The 12,632-nt window shown below is 43.2% G+C and overlaps 1 protein-coding gene across 4 annotated transcripts in view; it reads right to left on the bottom strand.

Moving 5' to 3' along the window:
* Positions 1-12,632, bottom strand: part of casz1 (castor zinc finger 1) — an 83,183-nt gene that overhangs the window by 49,147 nt on the left and 21,404 nt on the right. Inside the window, exon 1 of one of the 4 annotated variants that reach the window (XM_017486868.3) lies at positions 3,818-4,517. The exons of 1 other annotated variant lie outside the window; for it this stretch is intronic. In XM_017486868.3, coding sequence (XP_017342357.1) covers positions 3,818-3,896 — 79 coding nt within the window. In that variant the 5' untranslated portion in view covers positions 3,897-4,517. Of the gene's footprint in view, positions 1-3,817; positions 4,518-12,632 lie in introns of those variants that run through there. 2 more of the 4 variants (XM_017486866.3, XM_017486869.3) reach the window with 2 other exon arrangements.

Below are 12,632 nucleotides of genomic sequence, written 5' to 3'. Positions count from 1 at the left end.
ACATTTGTCAGTGAGCCAGGCATGGTGGCAGCGTGTGTGCGTTGTATTAAGTGCTGCTTTATCAAATTAGGTTGGTATCCAGCTGATGTGTAATAAAGGTACAGCGAAGCCCCCGCTGCTTCCCAGACATCAATCCACAACGTGAGAGCCAAACCTGGGGACTGGCACCAGCCTGGGTACCAGCCTGGACACACGCCACACCTTTTCCCACTGATCAGCTTATGGTGTCCTGGGCACACCAATAACACTGTGTGCGAGAGCCTGAACAAACGACACGATACGGCGGCAGCTGCTCTAACAGGTAGCGAAAGATGAAAAGCTCTGTGCAGCAGCGGCGCTTTATCAGACAGAGCAACAAGCGCTTTTGTTTTCACGCAGGGGCCTTATGAGAGGTGATGAACTGCTGCTGCACATTTTCAGCAACGTCATCTTTTCAAAAGACAGTCTTCGCTACTGCTCTCTCACGGGGAGGATGGAGAGATCAAACAGAGGGGAAGAAGGGGGAAAAAATGGACGACCTGAGCAATATGCCTCCTAGTGCTTTGTCTTTTACGCAAATGATGCAAGCTGCAAAGCCTCAGAAAAAGGCGGAACAACGGGAACAAGACTTCAGAGGGCTTCGAGTGTGTAGAGGAGGTGTTCGTGTCAGATAGGTGTGGAACGTCAGGAGGTTGAAAAAAAAGAAAAAAAAAGAACGGAAGGTACTACAGTGTAGATCATAACTAATCAGAGGCCCTGAGAGAGCATCTCTTCTTTCACACATATCTGAAATGAGCACATCCACAATGAGGTTCCACATTTCCAACTCCCAACTCAAAGCGACTCAAATTTCTATTGTTTTGTTCTCTGGTTATTAAAGTACCCCTGCACTCAGAAACTTTTATCTTTTAAATAAAATAAAAAAGTAAACATCTCTAGGGTGGCTGAATCCTGTTATCAAACTTTGTACACTGTACTTTCTTTCTGTTAAAAATTGATTTAGAAAGTGTTACATTGAGGTCAGCTTGTGATGTCACAAAACAGTCAACAGCAGAACCTATCGAGCTTCATATGCAAGTTAACGGAGGATGATGTCATACTGGGAAACTCTGAGCAACAGAACAAGTACGCAAAGCATGATAGTTATCCAACACATAATATTTATGTAAAGCTAAATAGTTTTGCTTGCTATAGTTTCGGTTTGCACTGAGATCTTTAGTTAGTTTCAGTTTAGTGCAAATTGAGACTCGGCTACTGAAATCCCACTTGTGACGAACAGGAACCAGTAGATTAGCAGTTAACTCTTCCTAAAGGCTGTTAAGGAAAAAGAAAAGCTATTCTGGCACAGAACAATCTTCAGGAAAGAGGGCTTTTGTGGTTTCTCGGTAACATGATAATCTGAAATTTTTTGTCTTATTAACTTCAAGACTGAGAACAAAGAAAGGCTGGCTGGGAAATGATGGTTTATAGCTGATAGGACGTAAATAATAACAGGAAATAACTTTGCAACAATACATACAGTGTGCCATTCTTGAATAAATTAATAATGATCTTACCTAGGTTTTTAAATGAGTACTTCAGGTAGGACTCGGGGCTATAAATGACTCGGTCTAGCCGCAGTGCTCTTCGTGGGCGTCTTCTAGCCACAAGTATAGTGTCACTAATGATGTGGTAGGAAGAGCCTGGACTTCAACAGGTGCCACCAGCTACATGTTCATTAAACAATAGCAGCCTTGCTGTTAACAACAAGCCTACTGTAGGCTTCAATTTAACTTCACAAGTAGCTGAAAAAACAGTGTGAGCGTTCATGTTCTTGTGCTCAGGAGGGTTATAGAGGAAGAGGTTTGAGTGCGGGCTGAGACGGTAATCTGAAGGGTTCCAGCGAGCAGAAACAAAGCCAAACAAAGCTCTCTCTGCAATATGAGTTTGGTTAGCCTGAGAGTTAGAGCATGAGTTATGGCTCCTGGGCTGCTGGGGAAGCTTGTATTTATGGGGGTACTGAGTGAGTGTTAAATCCCTGCTAAGAAATAAAGTCGTCCCTGAGCGAACTGGGGAAACATTTCACTCAGTCGAAAAGGTGGTTTGGAAAAAAAGGGCCATTCCTCTTCTGCAGGGAAGTGCTATTCCTTATTCTCTGCTGCGAGGAAGAAAAAAAAATATATCGAGATGGAGGGATATCAGATTGAAGTCGCATGAATCTTTAAAGTGGATTTGAATCCTGCTGCAGGCAAACATGCTCCGGGGATGAAGAAATGAGACCAATTCCTCTGAAATGGCAATGGTTTCTGAGTGTTTGTCAATTGTATGCAAACCTGTTTGAGTGTGGTTTCCGAAAAAGAAAAAAAAAAAGAAAAAAAAATTTACTAACCCAATACCTGAAACTGCGCCAGTAACTTGCAATTGAATGCAAAACAAATTCTAGGAACATGCAAAGTGTCTCTTGCATCTCCTGTGGTCACCTCTCCTCGAGCTAAAAGCCTCCCTCCCCTGGCGCTTCTCCCCAACCCCCAAGCAGTAATCACAATTATTCCTTAAAAAGGCTCTATTTCTGCATTAAGCTAAAAGGACTATATCTTGTTCCACCCCTCTGAGTCAGGGCCGCCTCACTTACCCTAAGTATCTCAATAAATCAGCAGTTACTGTTAACATGTACTCCACAATTCAGTCATCAATCTCCCGCGGCTCAGAGCGAAAACAGGGGAAATATCTGCTTAGTAAAATCTCGCGCAAGTGTGTGCACGGACGGAAACGCAAACACGCCTACACATGCACGCTCACACACACACATACACACACACTCTCACTCACACACAAACAAACAATACAATCCACTGGGACATCAGAACCGTTGCCAGATCACTACAGAAACGTGAACCGAATTCAAGTCTGATCTCACCTTCACCGAGGGCTCAAGTCGGTTGGCACGAGAAACAAATCAACAAGGATGGAAAAAAGAACAAACACTCTGCACTCATCTGTCTATTTCTCTGTCTATATGGCCTCTGTTATTCAGGCCTGCTCGGAGCCCATTATGGCCTGAAACTTGAGAGGCTCCATACAAATGCGTGTTTAGTTTTAGCGACACTGTATTTATTTAACAAAAGGGAACGTTTAATTGAGAGGCGCGCTGGATTAAGCCAGAACGCCGCACATCCGAGCCAAATGCAGGCGCAAACGCAAACCCCTCCGTGTTCCCTGGTGCTCGGGAAAATCCTTAGAACATCTGTATCTAAGCGAGCGGCTGAGAGCTCACTCCATGCTAGCAGGGAGCCGCTTAGCTGGGCAAATAACACCACATGTCAGCGAGCTGAGAAATCCAGTGCCATCCTTCTCACGGGCCTGGGTGGTAATTAAGAACAACAATTTGAGAGAAAAAGTACACAACGGCTAATCCAAAAGCAACACGGAGCGAAAGTGCGGAAGATTAAACATCTGAACGCTTCGTTGTCGAGAATGCTTCATTTGGTGAAGAATTAGGCCTGTTTCTTATATATCGCACCTGTGGAACAGGACCCGAATGAAGTATTATAAAAACTGTCAGTAAGCTTGACGTTAGGTTTTCAGAATATTTAAACAAGAACAATCTTACTCCATTTCTTGTGAAAAAATTGCGAAGTGAGAAAATAATACTTAGGTGGTTTTTTTTTGTCTATTTTGTGTGGTCTGACCTATACACACAGTGGAATTATCACAGATTCTGACATCACACCTGACTCTAGCAGCACCTCAGCCAGTGTGTGTGTTTGTTTGTGTGTGTGTGTATGTGTGTGTGCATGTGTGTGCGAGTGTCTAGAGTTTGCTGTGAGTGTGTGTTGCGTCTGTCTGGCTCGAGTCTTACCTGGCAAGAGACGGCCCTCCTGTTTGCGTCTCACCTCTCCCTGACGCTCGGGTGGAATTCTCTCCACGAAGCACGGCATTTTTTCCCCCCGTCTCCCCACACGCCTCCACGGCTAGGCTGCACTCGCACTCGTCCCCACTCTCTCTCCCCTGCTCCTTGTGTCTCTCGCACTCGTGCATGCAGCACAGATGTCAGGGCTGTGCGTGTTTACCCACTTTACCAGTAGGGGTCCTTCACCACCCTCTGCTCCCTACGTCTACAGCCGTTATGGAAAAAAAAAAAAGGCCCGGAAGAGAGAGCGAGATGGAGATAGAGAGAGGCCACTTAAGAGCCGCTCTCTCCAGTGTGCCGAGCGCGTGGCTGACTGTCCAGGCTGGATGAGAACACGGCAAGCGAGCCCACTCCGCTAGGCTCCAGCCTCTCAGATTGAGTTACACAGAGTCAATGAGCGAGTAGCAGCCATGGGCAGGGGCAATATCATGGATACACAGAGAGAGAGAGAGAGAGAGAGGGAGAGAGAGAGAAAGGGAGGGAGGCAGAGACCATGCACGGCTGCTGTTGACACTGATAACATGTGCCACAAACTCCATGCTCGTGACACCGAAAGCAGATGCCCTGCTCTCACATTTCACCATCTCGCCCCACGATGGTGGCGTTTATGTCATTGGTTTTGCCGAAAAAAACAAGCCTCGGTCCGAGTCATCGACACACGCGTGCTAGATTTGTAGGCTCCGAGTTATTTCAAGTTTCTCTCCTACATGAGGGCCACTTTTCACATCGTGATATTAATGTCAGGCCTCGCAGCTGCCCTGATGACAGCTCTCTCCCGCTGAGACAGCGCACTCAGACAGAAGAATTTGAGACTAAGCCTCAAATTAATATCGTGAGCCGGACCGCCCCCAAACTGCACATTACCGTAAGTGGAAGGTTTCAAGGGTGACCTGAAAAACTGTTATTCATCAAATACTAGGTGTGTCCGTCCCGAGGAAATAATGTGGAACCAGAGCACGGCATTGACACGAACGGGAGGGTGAACTGTGTGTGTGTGTGTGTGTGTGTGTGTGAGACAGAGGGCTTTGTGTGCTCTCACCCATGGACGATCAGTATGTATCTGTCTCTTATGCTACATAATTCCTACACAATACATACATACATACACACATGCTATCTTTGACCCACAGTTAGTCCACACACTCCCTTAACCTTTATTGAGTTCTACTAACGTTTATGGCTTAACAGCACAGATTGTACCATAACCGGGATCAGGATACTTGGAGACGTCGCTCTGGCTCGTTCCCTCAGCTTTAATTTGCTTACTGATCTGAACAGGATAATGACAGCTGCTAACAGGACAAGTGATCCTGGATCTCACTGATAGTACTGAATTAAACAAACTGGCAGCGAGACAGGTTTGACTCGTTTTTATCATTATTTCAATAAACAGAATAAACAATGCAGGGTAGCGCCGTGCTGCATTCTTTTACCAATAAAAGAACGAGTCAGATGTGGCTTTCGTCGAAACATCTGAAAATTCAGTTCTCAAAAAACGATCTCCACCAACTCCAGAAGAAGATAAAAGAGGCGACTACTTAACGACTCTCGATTTCTGAACTGACTCGTCGTGCGCTTGACGTCGTCCTGTCTGTTTCTGTTAAACGCACACCTCTGCTGTCAGTGTGCCGGGATTTGCCCCGTTCTCTCTAAATGGCTTTTCTGACAACTGATCTGTAAATACAGCCACATCTGCAAGTTCCCCCTTTCTGTCCCTCTCTCCCCCCGTTCTCTCTCATCCTCCCCTCTTTAGTAGCAGCAACCCGGACCTTTACAGCAACACACACTCACGCACACGCAGGCGTATACATTTCCACTGTGGTCCTGTAGCAGACCCCCAGCCCTTCACACCACCCTCCCCCGCCCTGTTCTCCATTCCCTGTGCCACTATAAAAACACAAATATGCCATAACTCAGCCCGGCCTGCCACGAAGCCTCCATCTTGCCCTGTACCAGGGGGCCTCTCAGGAAGGTCACCAACAAATGGTTTTCCGATTGACTGCCCCTGAAATAATTTTTTTTGCGTATTAAACCCTGAATCTGCACTTTCTGTCCTGCTCACTTTTTTCTAATTATTCCAGCGTCCTTGGGATAGACACAGATCCTTCACACCAGAGAAACAAGCACTAGGACCTGCCATGAAGCCGCCACAAATGTCCCCTCTTTCTCTCTCTCTCTCTCTCTCTCTCCTCCTCCTCCTCTCTCTCTCTCCCTCCCTCTGTCTTTCCTGCCCCCCCACCTGCCCTCCTCTCATCTGCTTCTCGCTTTACAGCCCCCCCCCCCCCCCCCCCAATCTGTTTTCAAAGCGTGTCTGTCCTTTATTAAATTGTTTTCTTTTCCACATTATCAGTTGCCATGGAGACCTCATCTCTCGGATTATTTGAATTTCATTATATCTATTGATTTGGGAGCATTTCATCTTTTTTATTGTTTTTCTGTCAATTTTCGAAACGAATAACCATCTAATTTGCGTCAGCGCTGATTACGTTCGTCCCTCAATAGAGGTCGGCAGCTGCGCCGGGAAAACAAATCAATGAAAAAACATCATAAAACTCGAAAGTACAATCAACCAGGATATGGGTGACATTCCGCGCTTGCTGAAACGAAGTCATCAAAAAAAATATATATATTTTTGTGCCTGTGCATGGTGTGTGTATGTGAGCGAGAGTGCATGTGAGTGTATGACATATGCGAGTGCCTATGTTTAGATGTGATCTATGCATTTCAAAAGGTATATGACTGATCCTCTATCTGAGCTTAATATCCTAAACTCTCCTTTTCAATATCCGCCCCGCCCCACCTCCCTACTGAAACAAAAATGCTTACTTTGTGCTTAAATAATTTATGCAATTTTAGCATTTATATATAAATTTTTTAATAAGCTGCTTGGAGCAAAGTGGCCATTAACAAAACACAGCTGCCCAATGGCCCGAGCTCTGCAGATCAATTGCGCTTTTTTATGACATGATAAAATGCTTTTAAAGCAATTTACACAAATATGGAAAAAAATGCTTCATAGGCTTCATTTATTCATAAGGCAGAGTATTAGAGGGGAAAAAAAAAAAGTCTTGTGAAAGCCAGCCATGGAAGATGGTCCAGGCCTTAACTGAAATGGACTAGCTGTCCTTTCTGCAAGGACATAAAGTTCCATTACCAATGCATGCAGTCAAAGGCAATTTAGCAAACACAGTGTGCAAAAGAAAACATCAGCATATTGGAGGTGATCACGTATTAAGAGGTGTGTGCACTTTGTTTCCTAATTTCACGTGTAATGTGGGTTTCTCTAAAGGACATAACGACGATGCTGGACATCGCTAGAGTATGGGACAGGATGGACAGATGAATGGATGGATGAATCAGGACAAATAGATGTATGGGTGGATGAATGAATTGGAGCGTATGGATGGATGGAAGAAAACAGATGAATAGATGGATGATATAAATGGATTGATGTTTGGTTAGATGGATGGAGGTCAATGAAAAACTGCATACATGAGTGTACGAGTGGGTGTATGGATGGATGGATGAAAATAGATGGCTGGGTAGATAGTTGTATGAGAAGATATATTGGATGGATGGATGGATGGATAGTTGGTTCAGTGGATGGTTAAGTAGATGGATGGAGATAGATTATTAGCTGTATGGGTGAGTGGAAAGGTGGGTGTATGGATGGATGGATGAAAATAGATGGCTGGGTATATAGATGGATGAGAAGATGGCTGGATGGTTAGGTGGATTGATGGAGATAGATTATTAGATGTATGGGTGAGAGGAATGGTGGGTGTATGGATGGATGAAAATAGATGGCTAGGTAGATAGATGGATGGATGGATGGATGGATGGATGGTTAGGTGGATGGATGGAGATACATCTAATAATCTATGGGTGAGAGGAAAGGTGGGTGCATGGATGGATGAAAGTAGATGGCTGGGTGGATAGATGGATGGACGGATGGTTAGGTGGATGGATAGAGATAGATTATTAGATGTATGGGTGACTGCAAGGGTAGGTGTACGGATGGATGGATGAGAATTTATCAGTAGATGAATAGATGGATGAATGGATGGTGGATGCCACTGACACAGCACTAACCCTGGAGCTACATACTACTAATAAAGTATTTTTAGAAACATTCGTTTTACTCCTTTCAACTTGTGTTTATACCCAATTTCCTGTGCATTACTACATGTGTTTAGGAGCATTTCCTTTCTCGCACTAGGTCTGCGAGTGCTGGGGCTAAGCAGTTTGCTAATCTCCTCTCGTCTTTTTTCTTTGCTTGCTCTCTTTATAAATGTGCTGCTGTGGGCAGCGTGTTCGCGACACATGTCAACATTTGACAAAGCATTAGTTTGCGTCTACAATATTCCGTGCCTGGGCCTCTGAAATGAGGGAGCTAACAAATTAGCTTTTTATGTTTATTTGTGCGTAGGTGTGTCTGAGTGATGGCTGAGAGGGGAGGTGGGGGGGGAGGGGAGGGGGTGGTATTTGAAGGCGAAACAGGAGACAAGAGAAGATGCAGGAGTCACGACTCCTCCTGATTGCTCCTAGTGTCTATTGTGCGAAAACATGCCCCTCCCTGCCGCCGGCCCTCGACACCCGGCACACGAGACTGGATAAATACTATTTTATGTATCGCTATATGAATTCTGAGACAGTAATTACAATGTTTCTCTTTAGCTCCCACACAGCAGAAGTAGATCTGGGGCTCTGACAGCGTAAAAGTGCAGTTCCGTGTACTGTAAAATTGTAGGTGTATGAGACGCTTGACAGCACCGGTTCCTAAGTGGTGAACCTAACACCACCGCACACAGCCTCTATCGATTCGCTTTTTAAGCGCTACATTAATAAGTTGTAAAATAGGGTTTTAAAATCACCTGCTGTTTAGGAATGGTTAGATATTGATGGGATGCGTTCCCACAGCATGATTTTGAGGTAAGCGTTGCAATTTTGATTTTTGCCGGCCCAGCAGACATCGCCACCCCCCTCCTACCCCTCCTCCCCCCATTATCAACGTGGCAACAATAACATGCTTGTGTCTCAAAGCAAACATTCCCACAGTGAATAACAGGCTGTCTCACACTCCATCCACCAGTGTCAATAAGCTCACACTGGACTCATCATAAAGCACAACTTCCTCCAACTTCCTAACGACTTTCTGCCTGAGCTGATGTTCCCAAACTGCGTCTCTCCAAACTGACTCCAGCAACAAAATTCACCCACATGATCTTACATACTTGAACACAAGTAAATGTAAACACACTAATAAACGCTACATTTTAAAAGTACATCTTTCAATTATTTACATTTTTTTTAAACTTAAGTTAAAGCAAAGTGCTAATTTTCAAAATTCTCAATGCCGATCGGTCAGAAGATGTTGATTCATTTTCTACAACGACACGTTTATAACAATGCACTCGTTCTACTACATTATCGTTTCTATAGTAACAGCTCATTCACAGGGACTTCGGATGATTGACACGATCTAAAATGAATAATAAACATGTTAATTAACAAAGGAAAAGGTATAATGGTTGGCATGGTGAAGCTTTCGGTAAAGGGGATGTTTAAGGAAGGAGTCTCCAGTGTCGGTATCTGTCAGTATTGCTTTGTAACAGTCAGGACAAATGAGTTCGGGGTTTTTATGTTTTTGTCTTATTACTTTCCAGACAGAAAAAGAAGGGAGGCTGGTGAGGGAATAACGCCTTTAAGCTGTACGATATCAGGAACAAACTTTTCTCGCATATGTTCCACAACATTAAATATAACTGTAAACGGTAACAAACGATACAGCGTTGTTCAGTAATACATTTAAAATTGTAAACACTGAAAAACTGCTGTGATATGAGATGAATAAAACATGTTGGGGCATCACACCACCCTGTTATGAATTATTTTACTGTAACAACATGCCCCATTCGGTTTTATTCTTCACTTTAAAGCATGAAAGTAAAAGTACAAAAAAAAAAAAAAAAAAAAATCACACATGAAAAAGAAACACACTCATTTCCCTTACTGATAATAAATGATAATATATATATATATATATATATATATATATATATATATATATATATATATATATATATATATATATATATATATATATATAACACCTGTATTGCTAATATCATAACCATTAACTTGCATACTAATAAATCTGACAATACAAACTAGTTTAAATGCTAAGAGATGACAGATAGGTATTAGGTCACGTGAAATCTTATGAAATATATATTTTTTAAACGATTCGTTTTACATTACAGAGAGATTTCTTAAACGTGAGAGGTGGTGGTGGTGGTGGTGGTGGTGATGGGGGGGGGGTTTGGTCAAGTTCTTCTTTACAAGCACAAGATGCGTTGTGCTTGCATGTTCATGCTCAAACAGCCTATCGAACAAAAATATAGAAATGTATATATAAATACAGCGAGATACAGAGATCCTTCACCTTTGGGTTCTTGTTGTCGTTTCTATTAGAATTTAGCTTTGTTAGAAGTTTTAATCCCTTTAAAGCGGTCTGATGCAACAACAACAACAACAACAACAACAAAAAAGGCAGAATAATCTCATAATTGTACTCTGCACACCCACAATACACAGTTATTAGTATTAATTTAGACCATTTTGGAACAATTATACTTTCACTGATTACTTTATGCTTGTGTGGATTGAGGTCAGTGACAAGTTGAGTTTATGTATATCAATTCTTTTGCACCCAGAGCCATTCTGTCAATCAATCACCTTCTAATTAAAATGATTCACTGAATGTGGCTCACACACACACACACACACACACACACACATGCTGGATGGCTCAAAAAATGTACAGTAGGAGAAGTGCTCTCCGCCGCAGTAAAAAGCCACACCATTATGGTGCACTAACATAAAGGTGGGTTATGGCTGATAGTAGAGTGATCCGGCCCAGGCTTGCCCAGACCAACAGAGCAATAAAGTATCATGTCTGCGCACAGAGGCTTTAAAAAGCACAATTAAGGAGGAGGCAGGTTAATAATTAAAATGCATAATTATTGACCCCTATTTCCAATTCCTCTGAAAGTACATTAGATCAGGAAAAAAGCTGGAGGACAGGAGGGGAGAGCAGAGCGTGCATCCTCTCTAATGCATTCTCACCGGCTGCAGTTTCCTCTGGACCCTAATGCGCCTGACGCTTAATGACGCTCTCCTCACAAATGAAGGATTTCTGAAACAATCAGCAAGCATTATTATCAACCCTACACCCAGCTGACTAGTGACCCCCAGACCAATCTTGCCCTTGAACTCTCTACCACACTGGGATGGGCAAAACCGGGCCAGTAGGGGGTATTTGGAGGGTTAACTGTCCCTCGGGGGGGACTATCACTGCGCTGACCAGCCGTCACTGCTGGTCCTTCCGACAGGCGGCTGACAAGCCAGGCCCGAAGAGCTTAACGTTAACGTGCAGTCAAGTCAAGAGTGATACATTTCCTGCCAACTAGTCAAATCAGTGTTTCATCACCAGGACCTGACAAAGAGGTTTTTAATGAAAACAAAGTATTAGTTCTACCAGCTTTCAACGTGATCCTATATGGTTCAGTATGAAAAGCTAAATAAATAAATCAGAATTTTGAACCAGGAAGAAGGGAGCAGGTGTAAGACACAAGCACGAAAAAAAAATTACCTTCTGTAAAATCCTGTATGCCAAGGGCAGGTGGATTAAAGTATTAAAACAATCGCATTTCAGTCCTGAAATAGTCCTCTATCCGTTCAAGATCAGGTGCGAGCGTAATGACACCTCAGGCAGGATCTGCTCCCCCCATTAGATACGAGCATCAGGGAGAGCTAATGCGAACAGATTATGCCATGATTATGGTAAACGCTCCTGTTACAATCCCATCACAGAAACGAACATATTCTAAAATCAAACAGATGGCTTGCTACGCACTCTGATTACCGCGACGCTTTGGTGCTGAGTCTTTTTATGAACGGGAAAATAAAGATACTCGAGCACAATCACATGCCACAACTGTGCAGCCTGTCTTTTTTTCTTTCTTTCTTTCTCTCGTTCTTTCTTTCTTTCCACAGTTTCTCTCTAATTAGGATCTCGCAGCTAGTTGAGAGGAAAGAGGCAAATTGGAAGACACGGGTTACGCTAAAGTTCAGCCCTGAATCTATTTACAGTGCAGAATTAATAAGAAGCAGAGGTGATAATGGTGCCAACACAGTGAAACATTTGGGTGAGTGATTTTTAATTTAATCACAGCCGTTTAATACGAGTCTATTCTTAAATGCTACGATTGTTAAGCGACTACAGTAAGCAGACAAGCGTTCTTTTGTGCTATTCGTCTTCTCGAGGGATCTTTCAATACATCTTTATATGAACTTACAGTGAGTGTCATAAGGTTGAAACGTACGCGTTCAGTTATGAGCTCGTTCAGTATGGAACAGTTGAAAGCAGGCATCTTAATTCTTTCAAAATTCCATTAGTGAGCTCACTGCCATCATGGGACTTTCTGCGAAAGAGGCACTTTCTGCACAAGTGCAGGATTTATGTACCACACATCTCTCTCAAATGGACAACTCTCCAAACCTGAAAGCCCTCATTCTGATCTGCAGATCATAAAAACGGTGATAAAAGCAAATATGATTCAAAGCAGCTGAAAGGGCATATTTCTTTCCTTTTGCTTCCGCCCCCTCCCTCCCTCCCTCCCTCCCTTTTTCTTTTTCTTTCTCTTTCTTTTTTTTTTTTACAGACCTATTCATTTTTGTTGGTTACGTTCAATACAAAGTT

This window comes from Ictalurus punctatus, chromosome 15, assembly GCF_001660625.3.
Source record: "Ictalurus punctatus breed USDA103 chromosome 15, Coco_2.0, whole genome shotgun sequence".
Classification (NCBI taxonomy): Eukaryota; Metazoa; Chordata; class Actinopteri; order Siluriformes; family Ictaluridae; genus Ictalurus; species Ictalurus punctatus.
Note: the sequence above shows the minus strand (reverse complement) of the source record. Positions and strands in the feature narration are given on the sequence as shown.